The 20,712-nt window shown below is 34.9% G+C and overlaps 3 protein-coding genes across 4 annotated transcripts; 1 reads left to right on the forward strand and 2 right to left on the reverse strand.

Moving 5' to 3' along the window:
- Positions 1-67: 67 nt before the first annotated feature.
- On the forward strand, positions 68-1,483 carry LOC131787920 (uncharacterized). Its single transcript, XM_059104995.2, has 2 exons — positions 68-684; positions 1,135-1,483. Exons 1-2 carry the CDS (start codon positions 177-179, stop codon positions 1,470-1,472), a joined length of 846 nt encoding a protein of 281 aa, XP_058960978.1. The 5' UTR covers positions 68-176; the 3' UTR covers positions 1,473-1,483.
- On the reverse strand, positions 1,469-15,745 carry LOC131787918 (uncharacterized). 2 transcript variants are annotated; one of them, XM_059104994.2, is made up of 34 exons: positions 15,234-15,745; positions 14,465-14,534; positions 14,255-14,326; positions 14,001-14,056; positions 13,410-13,669; positions 12,723-12,757; positions 12,394-12,447; positions 12,057-12,131; positions 11,770-11,871; positions 11,580-11,636; positions 10,777-10,830; positions 10,559-10,606; positions 10,341-10,394; positions 10,121-10,171; positions 9,831-9,920; positions 9,644-9,680; positions 9,509-9,536; positions 9,343-9,390; positions 8,804-8,974; positions 8,590-8,679; positions 8,285-8,324; positions 7,921-8,035; positions 7,145-7,266; positions 6,890-6,977; positions 6,309-6,376; positions 6,159-6,199; positions 5,694-5,734; positions 4,745-4,794; positions 4,375-4,434; positions 4,073-4,150; positions 3,908-3,951; positions 3,502-3,587; positions 3,143-3,207; positions 1,469-2,496 (listed from the first exon to the last, which is right to left on the reverse strand). In XM_059104994.2, exons 1-34 carry the CDS (start codon positions 15,266-15,268, stop codon positions 2,383-2,385), a joined length of 2,499 nt encoding a protein of 832 aa, XP_058960977.2. In that variant the 5' UTR covers positions 15,269-15,745; the 3' UTR covers positions 1,469-2,382. The 2 variants fall into 2 exon arrangements, with proteins under 2 accessions (XP_058960977.2, XP_058960976.2); XM_059104993.2 differs by having other exon boundaries at positions 15,225-15,744.
- Positions 15,746-16,731: 986 nt separating this feature from the next.
- Positions 16,732-19,802, reverse strand: LOC131787984 (uncharacterized). Its single transcript, XM_059105064.2, has 4 exons — positions 19,484-19,802; positions 18,789-19,164; positions 17,461-18,257; positions 16,732-17,140 (listed from the first exon to the last, which is right to left on the reverse strand). The coding sequence occupies exons 2-4, from the start codon at positions 19,148-19,150 to the stop codon at positions 16,872-16,874; spliced, it is 1,428 nt and encodes a 475-aa protein (XP_058961047.2). The 5' UTR covers positions 19,151-19,164; positions 19,484-19,802; the 3' UTR covers positions 16,732-16,871.
- Between the last annotated feature and the right edge of the window lie 910 nt (positions 19,803-20,712).

The following is a 20,712-nucleotide window of genomic DNA, read 5'->3' on the forward strand; positions in this document are numbered from 1 at the left end:
ATGAAATGTAAATCATAGATTGGTAATTGAACCAGGCTGAAAAAGTTGTCAAACATCCTTCCTCCCACATCCCCCTCAAATTGCACCCCTCACCACACCAACCAAACCTTCGTTTAGACCTTTTTCGTTAGGATACTTGATGTCAGTTACACAACGAAGAAAAAGTAAATAACAACATGGCGGCGCGAAAGGTTAGAAAAAGAAGTAGCAACGGTCTTGATAACGCCGCTAAAACTGAAGAAGACCTCTCGGGTAAAGCTAAAGGAAACGGCGAAGAAAGCTTGTACTTTAAAAAAGGTTATAAGAATATTTCAAACGTCACACCAAACAAAAGAGCTAAACTTACAATCCACAAGAATCACATTATGAATCAACTTGGTAGGTTGTTTTACATCAGACCTTGTGAAGAATTGGCCCAAAAACTCTTAGGGAAATTGCTTTATCGCATCCTTGATAATGGAGAAGTGTTATGCGGAAGAATAGTCGAAACAGAGGCTTACTTGGGTGTGGTTGATAAAGCTTGCCATGCTTATGGTGGTAAAAAAACTGAACGGTGTGAACCACTGTACATGGCTCCAGGAACAGCGTATGTTTATTTTATATATGGAATATATCATTGTTTGAACATCTCCAGTCAAGAGCCTGGTGCTTGTGTGTTAATCAGAGCTTTGGAGCCGCTCCAAGGTGGGTGAACAAAGCAACCCTCTTTCCACAACAACACTATTTGTCACGCGATCGATAGTCTCGCTAATTGAGAAAGCTTTTATATCGTTTTCAGTTTCCTGGAATGCAACATGCAATCTTCAAAAGCAGGGAAATTGTAATGTAATGGAAAGTGCACATGTTCCAAAAGAAGTTGAAATGAGTATACATACGAAATTGTAATGGAAGGCGAAATTGTTTACGAAATTACTACATCTCCTTATCCACTGGCCGAGTCTCCCATCTGCAGATCAACATTTCTACAGACATCATGTCTGCAAAGTTGCTGGTCCATTTCTCACGCAAGAAAAAAAATGGTTACTTAAGTTTTAATAGTTTTAGTAAGGGTGAGAGACTCGAAGGTGAAAAGTGTAAGAAAGGCTTAAAACAGTAATATTCTGCTAATGATATGCATATGTTATTTCTTTTTAGGATTAAGTTCTATGAAATCATTCAGAGGGGTACGACGAAAGGATGGAGGTAGCAAGCTGAAAGACTTTGAACTGGGCAACGGACCTTCCAAGCTCTGTCAAGCATTTTGTATTGAGAAGGCTAATCTCAATAAAGAAGACATGGCATTTTCCGAAAAATTCTGGCTTGAGGATGACAAAAATTCTCATGGAAGTCAACTTACAATAGTGAAATCAACAAGAATAGGCTTAAATTCCTGTGGACCTGAGTGGGCTCTGAAACCACTCAGGTTCTACATATTAGGAAATAAGTGTGTAAGTGTTAGGGACAAGAAAGCTGAATCCAAAATCCTCCCTTGAATGTACTAAAGAAAAGTTTTATTGCATTTTATCTTTTCCCAATTTGCTGTTGATTGAGGTGCTGGGCTCAGTTTTAATACCAAACTTTTTCCACAGCTGAACCTAATGCCTTGAATTCACTCTTGGAGTGAAAGAGCTCAGCAGTTTCTGGGATGAAGAATATCTGTCGAGATTGCATTATGCACAAAGGAGTGACATAAAGAGTAAACATAGACTTAGGTGTAGTAGGTATACTAGGCTCATATGAAATAACTTAATGAGTGGAAAAAAAAGAAAATCAAAAATTGTTCTGAGCTGACTAGTGTATGCTAAATTATCCCTAATCTTCTTCTCTATATCTAAAAATAATTGATTAAAAATGGACTCAGAAAGCCAGATTTAATTTATCGGGACTGTAACCATATAGTCATTTATCATTGGTCTCCTTCAAATGAATACTGTGATTATTTTTCAATAAAATTTACAAGTCTGCCATTATCAAAAACTATTTGATGGAGCATTTAAAAAAAAATTTTGAAAAAATCCCCTATTTTGGAAACTGAGGGTTGATTGATGCAGTTTGGAATTAAGATAACTAAGAGAAACTAGAAGAGAAAATACACATTTTCAGTATAAATAAGATACTCTTGGGCATGGACTGAAAGGGGTACGCAATTGAATTGTAATATTGACTTTGCCTTCACTCATAGCACTCTGGATTTCATAATTAAAGATAATAAAACTTTAGGATTTTCATTTGATAAAATTGTATGTTGTATTTCTATTACGCATCTCAGAGAAAATTAAAAATTTCCTCACTTGCTCCAATAAAAACTAAATGTACTATTAATTTTAAAATAGTTAGCAAGTTATTGTGTATTTGTGGACACAATGTTGACTGAAATGTGAATTACTAAAAACTGTTTTGAAGCTAATCAAAGTAGATAAGCACTCCAGTGGGTGGTTCTGGTTTTTGTTCCTCTTTCTTATCAGATGCTAGTCCCTGTCTTTCATCTTTATTGTGAACAACAAGCTTCATCTTTCCCTAACAACACAAAATAAAACTAGTAAGCAAGGTTTTAAGATGTCAAACCAGCCTGTTGGCTCATTCTGCTGCACCTCATCCCAGTTCATGAGACAGGAGGCAAAATGGAGCTCTGCTAAAGGAATTGTGTCACAAGGGCTATATATTGCTCAACATTCTATCAAGTTTCCCTGAAAATCCCTGACAGTTTCCACAGCTCTTTCATTCCCTTGAAAATCACCCTGACTAGGATTTCAAACTGAATCCTTCAAGTGGTATTCAACCCCTTAACCCTCAAGATACAATGAGTAATTCTCCCTCTTCACTCCCTCAAATTTCCTTGTAAGTTACACATGAGAATATGATGCTATATCAAGATAACACCATCTTGCTGATGAGTTTGTCTTTTCCTCGTAACCTGTTTAAAAGATAACATATTGGAATTGCAAGGAGAGGTTGCGTTTTAATCACTTCTGGTACTTGCAGGATTAGCAGGCCACTCTTAGCCTTAGACATACACCAGCCCTGTACGCTTACATGTTATGGCCCAAATTTGCAATGGCTTAGTTACCAAAGACCCAAACTGTTCAAACACAAAATTGCTGTAAATCAACAATGTGTCATTATCTGTTTTAACAATTCACTTCCAACTGTCAACATAACTTACCTGATATTTTCCCCACATTGCAAAGATGTTACTCAGCTTCTCCCCGGGATCCAAGCATCTGTGAACTATAAAAAGGAACAGAAAGGCCATTAGGGCAAAAATGGCAGTACCAGGTACCTTGTTTAAATGTGATGACAACTCTGATCTCTAATTTACATACAATTGTAAACAAGCAAACTAACAAGACAGAATAACCAAATAAACTGAATGTTTGACATGAATGAAATATTCAAATCAACCCAATGGAGGGACTGGCTTTTGGTGCAAGTATGTTGCCAAATATAGTTTGTTGGAACAAAATGATGTTACGGTGTATTATTGCTAACAAAACATGATCATAACTATTAGTTGAGTCTCACCAGAACCATCAACTGATTCCTCCCACATTTCCAACACTGAAGCATCAATCTGCCCTCCAACAAAACTTCTGTGCCTTGTGTATTGCCTGCACAAAAGTAAAACAAAATCTTGATCTTACTAGTAAACTGATCATTAGTAGAGATAACATCAAGATAACACCATCTAACTGATAAGTTCATCAGTTTCCATCAACTTTCAGTTTTGTGTTTTGCTGAGAAATAATAATATTGTCAGGATTTTATATACATGGTGTTTTATCCCTACTTGGAGCCTTTAATCAACCAGGCTATGGTTTGTCTTTAAGTTCTAGAATACAATGTCCAGATTTCTCTTCAGTGGTACAGGTATTCAAAAAAGACATTTCCATTATCTACAATTTGCTTCAAAGAAGGACAAGTTACTTACCGCATAACATCAGAAATTAGGAAACCTGGTTCTACCTTGCAGGTCTGAAAATCAACAAACATTATCAACATCATTATCATAACAATAGTTGTTTGTTACTAAATGTGACATGATCTTTGAGCATCTCAAAAACTGAACCGTTCTTTTACTACTTTTTCTTGTTACCTTAAATGTCTTGTCAGGTTTAAAGACCTTTAACACTGTCATATCCCCAGTGATAGGTTCTCTGGGTAAACTGCCAGTCTATATCCAATAAATAGGAATTTTTTTCAAATCAATTTACAGAGCAAACCAACTAAAGAAGTAAGAACTATTTGGAATATTTTCAACTAAAGTGAATTACATGTCAAAATGATTTTAACACATTTTTTTTGGTCTAGATATATCATTACAATCTTTAAACTTACATTTACAAGAGGACAGAATTCAGGAAAGTTTAACTACAACATGTACATGCACTCACTCACCCAGTCCATCATTTTCTGTTTGATCTCATTCAATGCTGTGGCCACAGGAATGGGATGAAACTACACCAGAAAGCAAACAAAATAAACCATGAAATATTAAAACTGGTTTAAAAACTTCAAAACTATGGAAAAACAAATTTGAACCAGTCAACTGTTGAATGAAAGTTTGGAAATGGTCCACAAACATTATATCTAGGGCATCAAGTTTGACAAAAATCATAATTATTTTTAACTCGTTGAGAAAACTTACTAGTTAATATTGATAACTTAATAGAGACTGTTTTGCAGAGATATGGGATTCAGCATTTAACCCTCCTCAGTTATGATAGTAAGAACAATTAATATTATTAACATATTAATTGTAACTTGCCTCATTTGTTCCATTATATGCTGTCATTTCAGGTCCTGTGACACACTGAGCTGAAAAATGCAACAATCTTTCTTAGTGTGGTGTTTTAATATAATTGCTCTGGTGACTGAAGAGATGGGCATGCTCTGATAGGTCAAAAAATGCATCACATCTTGCTATAATCACCTTGCTTAAGGTGATTATGGCAGGAGTGATGAATTTCAAAATGGCTGCCTTGAGTTTTGTCAGAGTGACAAAGGAAGTGATGAGCATGATAAAGAAAATTCATTTAATTTCCCAAGAGCACTAAAGCTGCTATTAAGTTGGCGGTAACACTTTTCAAAAGAAAGATATGAAGTTTTTGCTGATTGGGTTAAATGAACCTTTCAAATTCTAGTGGAAACTGGCTCTTAAGCTTGATACAAGTAATCAAACAAATGTAACACAATGATTTCAACATCAAAACAAATATTTACAACAGAATTCAAAACCACATAACCATTTATACTGAAACAATTATTTGCCTCAGGCTCCATGAATATTGTTGAATGATCCCCTTGACTTTGTCTTGTGGGTTATTCAACAATATTCACTTTGCCATTGGTGAATAATTGTTAACTAGTATAAGAGTCCAGTGTGTGACCCACTTTGTCATCATATCTCTAAAAAAATCTAATATCAAAGGTAGTCTACATTTATTTTAGTCACAATTGACCCAAAAATAACCCATTTGAGGTTAATGAAAATTCCCATCTACTAGGAAAAATATCAATATTCATTATAAAAATATCATGGTATTTATCCTTTCACTGATTAGAAAATTTTAACTGTGATGAGCTTGAGCATCTCATCACTATCTCCAGTCAGTCAGCTTATCACTGCTGGTGGGTTCCTCAGTCATTGATCATCATCTAGTTCAATCACCTCTCATTCATTTACTAGTATTCAGTTTTCCACAGCCTGATCCTACCTGGAAACCATCCAAATTTGCCTTTGTAAAGTCCTGGCCACCTTTAAAACAAAAAAACAAGAAATTTACTATTCACTAACTTTTCATGATAATACAGCTGTCTCCAGTTCTTGTCCTTCTTATCTTTGCTTACTCAAACCCTTTACACCCTAACATCAGTATTCATATTCTCTATACTCTGAAAAGGAGAAATTGTTTAACAATCAAGAGCTCCTTTTAATTAGTGAGTGATCATTTTGTTTATTATTGTGACGTTAATCTCAGATTCATGGGAGATATTGTAAGGAGAAATTAGATACTAGTCACTCTTGAGGATCAAAGGGATAAAAAGGATTTTGCTGAAACCTCAATACCACAGTTAATTTTCTTGATTATCAAGTTCATCACTGAAAACATCACAATTATACATTCTATTTGTTTCATTCATAGTTTTCTTCAATGAACATATTGAGTTATTATTCTTACCATGCTAAGTCAAGTTCACAAACACTATTTGAAAATAACCCCTATAAGAAAAGAAGCACATGAATTCAATGACTAATCATAAAAAATTAAATATTAATTGCTAGTTTAACAAAGTTTTGATAAAGAAAAATACTATTCAGTTTGACTTACTGGAAGCCATAAATTGCCAGCTTTCAATCCAATTACCAGAACTTCTTCACTCTGTCTTAAATTTAATTCTGAGGAATTAAATTGAAATGTAGTAATTACCACCTGTTATAATCCCACCATTGAGCATCTTGGTATCATCCCTCTTGAAATAAATTCAATATTCATGAGAAATAATCAACCAAAAAACAAGAAATGCAAAAAATTGTCATATTGCAAAGGCCTCCCAAAAAACCTTCACAGTTGTTTCCTAGACATGTTGTGATACAAGAAAGTGGAGCAAGCCAGGTTTGACAAGTACAATATCACCTTTTTTGGGGGGGAGGGTGGTGAGGAGGTTTGAATGTGTAGTTAAAGCACAAACCGATGTTTTTCAAATAAACTTATGATTACCAGTGCTTTCATGGAAAGAGACAATTCCTACAGAATGAAAGACCTGAAATTCTTTAGCAACAAAATACTTTGATCCAAAATAACACAAACTACTCTATTAAGCTCTTTGCTTCAATCCCTTCATTTTCACAGTACAGCAAACACTTCATAAGTACTGGTAAATATATCAAATACATGAGTGTGCTCTTTACCAAAGTCAACAGTCTGATGGTAATCAATCTTGGCATCAAATGAAACTGCTAAGAATTCCCCATCTGGTACAGGCAACCCTTGGAATGACTGTAAATATAAACATGTATACAGGAATGTTGCATTATATCAATAATCATTTAATTCATTGTTTATTAAAACAATTTTAAAAAGTCATGCAGTTTAAGTTTTTGAGTTCAGTTACAATACTATTGTAAAGGCACAATTAGGAAGCAAAACTGAACATTTTCATTTACCTCAACAAATGCTTGTTTTTCTTTCTCAATATGTGTTTTCAGTTTCTCCTCCCACTTTTCTTTCTGTCTTTCTGATGGAGCTAAAAACTTGTAGATTTGTGTAGGGGTCCCAAGAATAAACACTGTAATAAAAAGGGAAAATTGGGATTAATAGTTTTAATAATGTAAAATTATTCAAAAAATAGAAAATAGATTTTTCATTAATGAACCGACAAAGCATTACATTTGTGTATTACCTGGTAAGTAATAGTTTACTACATTCAAATAAACATATTTGAGGAAATTCAATCCATTAGTTTTCACACTAAAATACCTTGTTTTATACTCACTCTTAGTGTCTGGAAATGTGATAAAATGCAATATCTAGATGTATGTGATAGATTAGTTTCATGGTGTTCACCATCAGTATGTATATTCTCCATACTGTTCTCTATACATTTCCAAAGAGGCTGACAAGGAGAATTTGTTTATATCAATGAAGAGTAGTAGCTTTAGTTGGTGATCATCACCTCTATTCTCATGACTTTCATGTTTGATTCAGGGGTGATATTGTAAGGAGAAATTAGAAAATAGTCATTCTTAAGGGCTGAAGGATTAAATGCTATCTTAAATTGTAGAGTATTTGTTTTTGACCTGAGTGAAACTAAAAGCATTTTAAATAATTAAAAATCACAATCTTCTATCAACTAGAAGAGTAACTTAATAACAAATGCTGTGGTTAAAAATGATGAGAAGTAAATGAATGTAAAATAACTGACAGGGCAGGTTTAACTTACTCTTATCTGGTGGATTTGTATAATATGCACTGGGTGATGTTACCCAGGCCTGGACAAGGGAAACACTGTCCTTCAGTTTATAAGTTTTCTTTCCTGTTATACGATTTTCTGACGCCTGTAAGAAAATGTACTAAGTTTAGCAAAATCTTCAAAACTTATGTTCTTGAATACAGCTAGGCCAAAGTAAAATGGACTTGAAAAGTAATCTCCTTCTGAAAGTGACTAATAGTTGTTAATAACAATTTTAGAGTTCTGCATACCTCTATGGTAACAAGAAGAGATTTTCATCTTGAATTCTTTCCAAAAAAAAGCCTGAATTTAATTTAATATCCACACACTTGCCAAACAATATTAAGTTACTTACCACCGCAACCAATAAGACATTGTTAAATAAGAAAAGATATCTGCAAGACAAGACCACATTCACCTGAGTGTAACATTTATCAAATATATAACATTTATTTCAATAACTAAAAGTAATTTTCAGCTGTTCATAGACCATAACAAATAAATAGGTCAAGTGCTTGGAGTTGCAATGTAAAATTCTTGGAAATCTTGAGCAAACAAAGAAAAACTTGTTGTTTTAGGCTGGCCCTTAAGGACAAAGAGAATAGTTAGTTCATAGAACTAAAAAAGTAAGAAATAAAAACTTAACTACAGCTCCCTGACCTTTCAACTGTTTCATGGACCATTCCTCCATCATTAGAACCTGTGGCTTTCTTAGTTACACGTTCAACTTCACCCTCATAAATATATGTGCTAAGAAAGAATTAGAAATTGGCATTAACATTGTATTCACATGGAATCATTTTGTCACTCAAGATTTAACTTGAAAAAAATTTATTTATTAATACATTCAACAGCATGTTTTTTTTACATGTACCTGGTGATAAATGTTTCCCCTAAGGACACAGAGTCTGTTTCACTGTCACTGTCGCTACTATCACCATTGTGAAATCGAGGAAGAGTACTAGGTGACCGTGTGTCTGCATGTACTCGGGAGAGCTTTGGAGATGTCTGAATTTCAATGCTGTCCATCAGGGGAAGTGAGATTCTATTGAAGGGAAAATTCCCATATACCATTAACTGTTACTGAAAGTGAAATTTCTATGTACCAATAAGAAGTTTCTTAGTTTACAGTTTGAAATCACCAGACATTGTTGAAAATAACTAATATATGTTTGAGTGTGATGCTTGACAGGTAATTAGCAATTTGAGTTTTCTTCTTTGATATGTCTTAAGTTGATGACTAATACTATTGACTAACAATTCACTGAACAAATGTACAGAGAAAAAACTTTTTTTTCAGTATCTGTGTGGTTTATACTACAACAATTATTCACCTCAGTGTTGGTGAAATTGGTGGATAATTACCTCGCCACTTTGGTAAATAATTGTTAAATATTTTTGGCTATTTCCAACCTTTTAAGTGTTTTAGATATACTTGTCATCTGGTCTCTTTCATGTTTCCTATGGAAGAAAATGAAATTAATGATTAACTTTATGCCTAAAGTAACCAATGCATCTTCTACAATTTCACTCAAATGTACAGGTCAAGTTAAACAAGAAGCAATACACTGATGCTTACCTAAGGCGCACAGAACCATACAGCTTTCCTGAAAATATACCCCAAAAAAATTTAATCCAAGAATATTAAATGTAAATAACGTTAGTTAATATAGACTTGGTCCTATTCTAGGATAACTTATGATCATGAAGTCACCTGTAGAATACTGTGTGGCAGCTGGTCGAATAAGATTCTGGAAAAAAAAATTCAAATCAACGGTGGGACTAATTAGGGACAATCCAGAAATTTAATGATGACTAATACAGCTGCTGATACAATTTAAATCAAGGAATACTTATTAAAAAAAAAAAATGGTGAAAAGCACTATTTTGATTTTACCCACCAATTCATCATTAGGAAAGCTCTTCATTACTTCAACAACTTTTGTTTCATTCTCTATTTGACGGATGTGTTCATTTAAGGCCTCTGCAGTCTAAACATTAAAAGTAAAAGTAGATCTGAGGAACATCAAGCCTTGATGTATATTAAAATATGTACAGCATTTATTAAATATTGAACATAGTAAACTGAAGATAAACCTTTAATGTTTGTAGAATCAAGTTTAATATACCACTGAACTGACCATGGATAAAAAAAAGTATTATTAACAAAGGATGAGCTTCATTAATTTACCTTCTGGGCTTTGCTCTGAGCGTCTTTTAAATTCTCATAATCTGGGTGATCCTAAAATTGATAAAAACCAAACAAACAAACAAACAAACTACAAGTAAGTAAAGAATGCAATCATAAAATTAAACAGCACATCACTTCATAATTTTGATTACACTTAACTGGCGTATACTGATATACTTACTGGTAACTCTCAACCAACAATATATAAGGTATATCTCACCTCACGTGTTCTTTTCACCAATTCTTTCAATATCAGTTCATATCTGGGAACTCTCTGAAAATATATAAATTACGCCAGCCATTAATTATAAGAAATTGGCCACAAAACCTACCTACTACTAGAAGTATTTCCAGAATAAGGTGTCTTAAAAAAGAGTATATAAAAACAATCATACAGGTGTCATAGTGTGAATTTATCAAGTAGTCAAAGGATATTACCTGTATTGGCATAAGTAACAATGAGTCAAGGGTATGATTGCAGCTGACCTGGGAAAAGAAGTCAATGTAATCATTATAATAGACATTAATATAACACCATCCCAAAAAATAATTAATACATCAACTCAATATGAAGTTAGGATCCTTACCTTAAGTACAGATAAATTTAAGGTATATTTAAATCAACTAAAACATTACTAAACAAGTGAGTGTCTCACCTTGGCCAAAAAATTTCTGAACTTCTCATTGTTTTTTTCTAATTTCATTTTCACCTAGACATCACAGAACATTAATTGTTAGTAATCCTACATGGAACTTCATAATATATTTCTCTTAATCACAAACATTAATGGAAATTCATAAGAGAAAGCTGAAATTAGAGACAAAATAATTGATGCATTTCAATATACATTGAACATTTGAAAACTTTTCCAAAATAGAGCAATTGATTCCCCATATTCTTATTTCAACAGATCAATATCAGTATCTGGGCAACTGCCTACCTACCCCTCCCCTAACCCAACATTAACCCTAACTTGTTATCAATTGACTCTTGTTGAGTTAGGGGAGGGGTAGGTGGGCAGTTGCCCAGATAATGATATTAATCCATTTCAACCCATCTTCCCTCTACCAATTATGCACTTTGACCTCTGCAAATGTCCAGAATTGAATAGGGAAAGGGAACATGGCTTCAGAGTCAGGCAAATTTCAGATTGCATTTAATTTGGGATAGCCATAAAATGAAAAAGGAAAAAAGAAAAAAAAAGTTCAGGACTGATTTGAAACATTCTCAACCAAAGAAAAAATGAACCACTCCTGATCATAAGACAGTACACATAATTATTCATAAATCTTATTATCAAATGACCTGTAGGGCCCCACATGTAATTCCATAAAAAAAACCATAGTGAAAGCTGACATATGTAGGAGCCAACCAGTTGATGTGAGCTGTAACTGAAAGAGCTATGCATGGTCGGTATCCTCCAGCTCAGTCAATAAGCACATATTATGACTTTCATACCTCATTCCCTCTCTTCCTTGACTTGAAATATGGTTCAAACATCATCAAATAGGAAAACTGCATGACAAAAATCAAAGGTCAGACTACAATTTTTTAACAAAGCTAATTTTAAGCTTATTACCTGACTAAATGTAGACTCTGTTCACAGGGAAAAGTCTTCCCTTGTAATTCTTGAAAGATCATCACATACCATTTCTACAAGAACATCTCCAATCAAAGTTGTATTGACATCCCAGAAAGCTAAACGCGTTTGCAGTTTAGCAACCAACTCTTTACTAATGGACTCTAAGGACTGAAATAAATTAAAGCAATTCAATTCAATTTGTTGTTGTTTTTGACATTGTTTTTGCAAATAGTTTTCAGCCTCTGTGAATGTTCTTGATCAGCAAGCAAGACAAAAATAAATTGGCGAATACTTTTTCAAGATTATTACCTTACCTTACTAGTACTACGAGGAGGAGATTTCACGAGTCTTACCTCTGCATTGGAAAAAATTTTCTTTACATCTTCATCAGAAATAATGCGAAGTTTCCTGAGAGGCCTAATGTAATGCTGCAAAGAAAGCAACAGTTGTTAATAACTCAAATATTCCTCCTTAGCATTCAAGTTGTGAGAAATATATCAAATACTACTGTTAAAAAATAAAGTATGATGTATTTGAGAAAAACCAATAGAAAACATTATTTAATATAATAAGTAATCAGTTCTATTTTAATTTTAATTATCATAAACTGTCAAAAATAATATATTTTTTAAAATAAATTATTTGACCAACAGAATTATCAGTTTCTTATGAACGATTTAAAATACAAACCCCAGAAAGGAGATTTAATCCATTGAAGTAAGACACCTCAGATGTCAAGAGTTCCTAGAAAAAAAAAATTTCATTATGTCACTGACCCAAAAAACATTCTGTTTTAATCAAATTTGCTAGAAACACAGAGAAATTGTTTATTACTGACATTAAGTAATGAATTTAATGCTTGTAATTATCAGTGAGCAGCTTATAAACTAGCAGTTTACAAATTAATAATTCCACAAAATCTTGGTCTGTACACATTTTTTTTAATGTGTTCTACAAGTGTGTCCTGGTAGAAGTAACAAGCCTCAAAACAAGAAAATTTTAAATTAAATAACATGTACCATTGCAGCTCTTGTTCTTTTTCGTTCCTCTGATTCTATGGTTCAAAAACAAAATAAGAGACAAATGGTTGAGACACTTCACAATTTCTTTTTGGCAACCTTGAGAGGGCAAATTTCTCAGTACTTCTGCTACTGTTACAGCAAAGCACTGGCTTTATGATAGCTTGTGTAGAACTCAAAATCACCATCATCTCCCACAATATATGTGAAAATACACTAAGTCACATCCATAGAGAAAAATCATTTCCAAGATCCTGTCTGACCTGAATGATAATTGTCATTTATTACTTCATTAAACAGTCTTCTACTTACCGAACCGCCATGTTGTTTGGGGTGTGTAGTTCTTAAGTAATACATGACAATAATACTACAAAATCAACTGAATAAAGGGGGTAATTTTCTAAAGAAACTGTGGTGCTGTGTCGGTGAGAGAGTATAGCAGGGTAATTTAGTATTTTCAACTGAGTTGAAAACATAAATTAGCCTTTGTAAAGAGTTTAAAAGCTGACATTATGAGCGTAAGTCCTTTGTTAGAGCAAATGATGAGGGGCTAACACTCAAAATGCCAGCTTTGAAACTCTTACTCAACTCAGTTGATAATCCTAAATTATCGTACAAAATCAACTGTTACTCATAATAACAGAATAAAACCTTTTACAAGACATTTAAACATTCCAATTGTATTACCTTCCTCTCCCTGTCCCATTTGTTCAGCAATTATATTCAGTCCATGAAAAGACGTCAAAGCACCAGGACTGAGATTACCACCATTAAACGAATCAGATCTGTTCAGTTCATTATTATGATTGGCATCAGGCTGTCTGTCTTCCATGTCCTTGCACTGATCATCTGTTCCATTAGCCTCTGATGTCAGCTTGGCTCGATCATTTTCTAAATCTTCCAGAACTTTTGAGTTCCCCTCCAAGGTTGGTGAAGGTAAGTCCTGCCTAATAAGGAACAGAGAACTGCATTGGTTTGATTTACTTTCCTTGGGCAATATTGCTTTCACTGGTAGTGGCAGGTAATAGTTAGGGTAAATTTGAACCCTGGAACTTTAACAATATTTCAGCCTCTGAGTTTAATTACAACCACCGACTCCGCATTTCAAATGGTTGATTCTGCTTCAATCAAAACAGTACTAAATTACATTCCTTTTCTGTCACTTTCACAAAAACAAAATTAATGTGAAACCTAATGTCTAAACAAGCTCTTTGTTATCTGCCACTAAAAAATGCAATAAACTTGCTAAAAATTGGCTTGTTATTAACTTTGATTTACCAATTTCCAATTTCACTTGAATCTTTCTCAACAAAATTCCCTGGAAAACAACCAGCCTGATGATAACAAAAAAAGAAAAAAATCAACATTGCATCCTTTTTTTAAATTTTTTAACCATACAAGGATTAACATAAGTCCTACTATTTTATGAACTAAAATGCAAGCAGTAGTGCAGTGGCATGTACATTGTGTGTATATGCATAATGGCAAGTAGGGGAATATCACAGACACATTTTTTAATATATGAACAATACCTGATAACCTCTGTAACGGATGCCACGGTACCAACCATCTTGATACTTCTTCACCACAAAAACAATATCCCCCTAACAGTAGATAAAATATATCATTGTTGTTCATTACAGTGAAGTCATCTGTGACTTACGACTGAGGAGATGCTTGATAACATGGAATGCATTTGCTACATAGAGTGTTAAAGAGAGGATAACTAGTAAAATTTTTACCTTCAGTAGAGCTATTTCATCTTTTTTTGATGGTTCAAAGTCCCAAACAGCAATAAACTGTTCAAGATTCCTGCCAAAAAATCAGAAAAGAAAATTTAATCATTTAATTGATGACAAAATACCAGCAAATTGTAACTTTTGACATTTTACATATCTCGTTAAAAAAGTGATATGAAAAAGTTTAATTAAATGCCCAACTGTCAATAGTTGCTTAACCACTTAGGAAGAAAAGAAATAGCTAATTCCAAATGAAATTATGGCACTTTAAAATGAACAGCCAACAAAAACCGAAAGAAATAACATTTCCACTATCTTGTAAAATATAAATTTAAGTCTTCTCGTATTCTGCATCAAAATTCAGTGAATTACAACTTCTACGAAGATTTATTTTTGTTCGATTTATGAAAGCAGAGTTCAAAACCAATTGGTGCGGGACGTCTGGAATTAAGAGGGGCTTCATCTCTCCTTGAAGGGTAACTAAAAGAAAAGTTATACCTCGTGTTTCAGCTGAGGACTTCATGGTAATTATTTCTCCACCCAAAATTAAAAGGGATAAAAGTACAATAAACATGTTTACAGGGATCAGTTGGTGGCCATTATCGTTAAAACGATATCCTTTGTTGTGCTCAGCTGATATATATCAATGCAATGGCATTTTAAAAGCTTTAACCAGCTGAAGATCAGCAATTCTTGTTTAAGCCTCCAACTCTTCCGCTTTCTTTTCATTCACATTCAAACATGTCTGTACTAGTTCTCAAACCTTGATAACCTTGACTGATCCGTGTCCAATCGTTCGTGATCCATCGATGACCAGTTTAGATTTCAGCAGCGCTCTGTAATGTGGCAGCTGTGATTCTTGACGATTCTAAACAAAACTTCCACTTAGGGACGTAAAAAAAAACTCCACGTTTAAGCTGCAGTGACAGGCACAAGCACTTCCAAAGTGTTTACAGTGCACAGAGTCCTTCACAGTTCCAAACTTCGATGAGTTAAGGAAGAAGACGTCGTGACCAGTATCATGTATCAAATATCATGATTGACTGCGAGTGACTAGCCAAACAGAGCGTGAGTGATCGATCTTACAATCTCGACTCTGAGTAGAATCAAAATGTCTTGGTAACATTCGATGTGAGTTAACAATTCGCAAACAAATCATTCAAGGAGAAATCGATCAAAATCTTGAAGTACTGAAGCCGGAAAAATAAATATTGTCTTCGGACAAGTTCTTCAAAATTCGCGGTGAAAGTACATCAGTGAAGGAATGTGAAAAACTTCACTTTCGGAAATTCCCGACTTCTCACGACAATGAAAACCGAAATTATGCGGAGCCGCAATCGTTTATTCTGCATGACGTCATTAAAATTATCATTTCCGTTCAGATGATAACCCACTACAAAAGGTTAAGGTTTGCAAATAGTCATTAATTTCAATGTTTAATTTTAATTTCTGTTCATCGGGAAAAAAAGAGCCCTTATGATTTTTACGGCTTACAGGAGACCCTCTGAGTGTGTAGCAAGCGACCGAAAACGCCAACAAAGAATGGTTTGCCTTGTGTCGTGTGCGAAAGGGTTATTCAATCTTTTTTTCACTTTCGGTTTTCAAAACCACGAAGTAACTGTTAGAGGAATACTTCAACACTCACACTTCAAACTGAAATGTGTTTTTTTCTGTCTTTATCAAAATACCAGAGCCGTTAGCACCCAATCATTGGTAACAGTTCAGATGTTTCCAGAAAAATCGTTGAAATTCTTGAAGACCACAAAATAATGTAATAAATAATGCTGAAAATATAGCGAAACAATAAAACGGAAGCTACATTTATTCCCGACGTTTTTCAATCAGACGGAAGCTTTGTATCGGATTTAAAGAAACAATGTCTTATTGCTAATAAAGCCATTAAAGTTCCGGTTGTAAACAGCCTTGTTCGGGGTTCTAGGTGTGCCGTCGAAAGGTTTAATGGTCGAAAATGTACTTAAGTATATAAACACGTGTGTAACTTATAAATATTCGATAAAAAAAACCACTTTTAGCTCAAAAATATTTTTGTGCCACTGAGTCCGAGACAATTTATAAGACAGAAATCGGAATAAAACGGTACTTGAGTTGTTACAGAAACTTTATTCATCATTCTTTGGTACAAGGAGACAATAAATCTATTGATTTGATATTCCTTACATGAATTTATTTTTGGTTTTGAATTTCTTACTTTGGGCAGGCAAAATTTGCTCCGTACTTCCCCGAGAAATTTGCTTTTTACCCCCTCACCACCCCCTCCCCCCCACCATTCGTCTTTTCAAATTTCTAATAGCTCTTAGCCTGGGTGGTATAAAAAAATTATTCAAAGCGCAGATTTTAAGACCGACAGTTAAAACGATAGGCCTAAAACATAGTTAAAGCTATGATTACTTTACAGTTCCTCATGAATATCGAGTAGGCTATCCATCAGAGGAGGCATGTCATTAACATTACCAGCGATAATCTGAGCTTTCTCCTTACCACTCAGGTAAGCTCCTTGCAAATACCCGTACCATTCTTCGCTGGTCGCTTCTCCCGCGAAATACAGTCGACCCAGTTTTCTCCCGAGGTTTTTGAAGTCCTGTGAGGTTGTACCAACCACAGGTTCACTATACGAACCTTGTGCGAACTCATCTTTGGACCAGCGATGATAAAATATTGCTGATAAAACAAAACAGAAAGTACAATACAATTTAAAAGGCGAGTAGACGCAAGTAACAGTTGAGCCAATACAACAATTCAGGTCTCTTGAGAAGGAGAGAGACGGAGACAGAGAGGAGAAGCGAGCGTGGTAAAGAGAGCAAGCAAAACTTTTTAAAGTTCCTCTTTGTTATTGATAATGCTTTACTCAAGTGTGATAAATAATCACAAATAAAAACTCCCTTCAAAAAAGTTGTTACTCAGTTTTTAAAAACAGATTTTCGCTTTCAGAGATTCCCCAAACATTTTTTGCCGGAAATAAAGCTCACATGTTTACATACCTGATGGATAAGGAATTTCCTCTCCATAAATCTTTTTCAATGTAGTCATAATCTCAGCTTTTGTTTCCTCGTCTGTTTGTTTCTCAATCCTTCTTCCTTCATCTCCAGTTACAGTAATCAGTAAAATTCCACTCCCACTTGGCAACATTCCCGGTCTGTCCAAATCCTGGAGTATAGGGAAGTAGCCGCGCGTTTTAGAAGCGTGTAAAATATATTCATGATCATCCCAAAATTTTCTTGGAAACTTCAAAAAAATTTTCGTATACACGGACATGGGGTTTTTGTAAATTGCCTCTTGCTTCCACTCTGGGAGGGGAGGGTCAAAGGTGATAGTGTCACTGGCTAAGACTCCAGAGCTGAATGTGCAGAGAACGTAGTCCGCTACAAAAGTTTTGTTACTTTTTGTTTGAACCTCCACCGAGTCACTAAAGTAAGATATCTTTTCAACGGTTTCCCGGAGCAAGATATGTTTTTCTAAAGGTATGTACAGATCTTCATACAGAGACCATAATCCTCTTGAGTCTGAAACAAAAAAGTCTCTTCCTCGACTGAAAAGCTGATAAAATGAAACTAACTCAGGTGGCTTGGCATGCTCAAAGTCAAGTCTCGAATATTCAAGCACTTTTTCAATCGGTTGACGACTTTTCCATCCCATTAACTGTAAGCCAACCCGCGCTGGAATGTCAGGTAGGTTGTTGTCTTTTCTGGCTTTCTGGAAATTTTCTAATTTTTTTTCAACTTCAACGTCAAATCTACGCACAATTTCCCAGTCTGTGATGTCTCGGCCGTTCTCGTCTCTGTAAGAAATCAATTAAGTTAATTTAGGGTTGGGGTTGTTTACAGGTGGGGTTAGATTACCCAACCCAAGGTTAGTGTAAAATCTGACTTCAGATGTGATAGCTTCAAAGGAAAATTCAGTTTGTTTCTTTTTGACCATGATTTGACGATTGCATGCTCTAAAAAAATAGAGAAAATCATACCGAAAACGCTTTTGAACAGAGGAATAATTAAACCCGAATTAAATTTTAACCCTGGGTTAACGCTAATCAGCCTTCGAACAACTGGGACCTGCAGAAGAATTTCCGATGAAATTTGGGGTTTTTCATCGTTTTCTGTGACGTGTGCGCTTCAAAAGAAAAATTTTGTACTATCTGCCCTCTTTGGCGGCAAACTAATTAGTTATACCCACGGGTTAACTTCTTTTTTACTCGTATAAAATATGATACGTTGACCTAAATCACACTACCAGTCTCTCGGCTCCCGTGAAATGATAAAATGAAGAGCCCTGGGAGCGAATTTAACCTTCCACAAAGCCAGTTTCAACCAACCTCATGATGACGTCAGAATAATTACACCAAACACCTCCAATACTTGTTTCTTCCTTCCGTTTTGTCAGAGGTGCCGAATCTTCGTCGTCCAGTAAATGAAGCCAGTTTGCACCAGTCTCTATGGTTAGACCTTCAAACTGGATGTCGTGAATTCTTCCACCAATGTATTCTCGGCCCTCGATCACGTAGAAATCTGTGATGTTGTTGTCTATTAGGGTTTTAGCTGCGGTCACGCCTGACAAACCTGCTCCAAGCACGAGTACTTTCGCTTTGTGTTTACTCTCGACCGATATCGTGGTACTCAGGAAAAGAAAATAGATGATTGTCAATGGACTCAAAAAAGTTTCCTTCCACTCCGTCATGGTTGTTTAATAAGCTAGGTAAATAAAAAATAAAATTATAATCGCAGCATAAATCTGCGAGAGCCTTGAAATACTTCCGTGCTATATACGCGGTATTTAGATAACGGCGTATTATGATGCTAACACAGTCTATAGACTGTACGATTTTACGCCACAATCTGCGTCCGCGTACATACTGTAAGATTTTAAGCCGTTAACTAACGGCGTAAAATCTCTCAGTATGTTCATATACCGATTGGAATAAATTACGCCGTTAGTCACTGGTGTAAAATCATACAGTGTATGTATTACCGACTGAAATAAATTACGACGTTAATTACTGAATCTTCTAACCTTAAACAATTATTAAATCTCTCTGGCTTGTACGTTGGTGGGAACCGTGCCTATAGACTACTAGAACACACCATCAAAATACACATGGATGTGAAGACAACGATCAAATTGAATTCTCAGCAGGTATATCCTGAGAAGGTCGGAAGAATGTGTTGTCATTAGTGCAAGAGATTATGCAATAATATCTCTTGATTGGTGACTTTCGTTTTCAAACCTCCCAGCATCCACGGCAAAGTTTCCTGTTGAGTTATGAAATATACACGGAGCTTTGAAATTCCTGGTCTGGGTTAGAAATTAAGGGCATTGGAAATTGGGCGAAGGTCTCTAACTGATCACTCAAGGGTAAGTAATTTATGTATTTTCATCTTTCCTTATGTTCATCATAATTCAGTGCTAATTTTCAATTGAGTTACAACGGATATTGCTGTCCAGATTTTAGAGGTCTTTTCCAAAATTGGTTGTAATTGACTCAATTCTAATTACATTAACACCAAAAATCTTTATGTTATTACGTAGACAATTCAAACCTTACCTTCATTAAAGTTTCATGCAAATGATTATGAGCCAAGTAGAAAAACAAAACAATAAGAACTCACTTAATTTTCTCTAACGAAAGATTGAGTTTCTGGTTGGGCCGCATTCACAGGTTCAAAAGGTGTCTTAAGCATTAATCGCGGTATTTCCAGGATTGAACGTAGGTACTGAAATCACAAATTTTGCTATTTTCGTGGAAATACGAAAAAACCGTGAAAATGAAAAATCACAATTTTTGTCAAAATTCTCGAAAATTAGTGTTCTTTTTTAATCTAGCGAATTTCTGTAAGTCTTAACAGTTTCGTTGTTTTAAGGTTGGGCCCTTCTTTGGTGCGAATGATAAGGCGATTTTAATTTGTCATCCAGGAAGTCTTCCTATTGCTGCGAAAATGATAGTAACATGTGTGATTTTCGTGGATGCATTCAATCCTGGGCATATCAATAATGACAGGCAGGAGCCCATCATGAGCTCCTGTGACAGGATAATGGAGTGGTGACCTTAGAATATTTTGAGTGGCGGAAGTGGTACCAGAATAAAACAGAGCTTCAGTTCAAGTGGAAAGAATGAGGAAATCGAGATGTTCTTTGGTCTTCAGACGGTCTACGGGCCAGCCGTTACGGGAAATTTGGTGAATGTGGCCAACGAAACGCATGAAAACAGAGAAGGGCCCAAGTTCTCCTCTTCAATACAATAG

This window comes from Pocillopora verrucosa, chromosome 8 (genome assembly GCF_036669915.1).
Source record: "Pocillopora verrucosa isolate sample1 chromosome 8, ASM3666991v2, whole genome shotgun sequence".
NCBI lineage: Eukaryota > Metazoa > Cnidaria > Anthozoa > Scleractinia > Pocilloporidae > Pocillopora > Pocillopora verrucosa.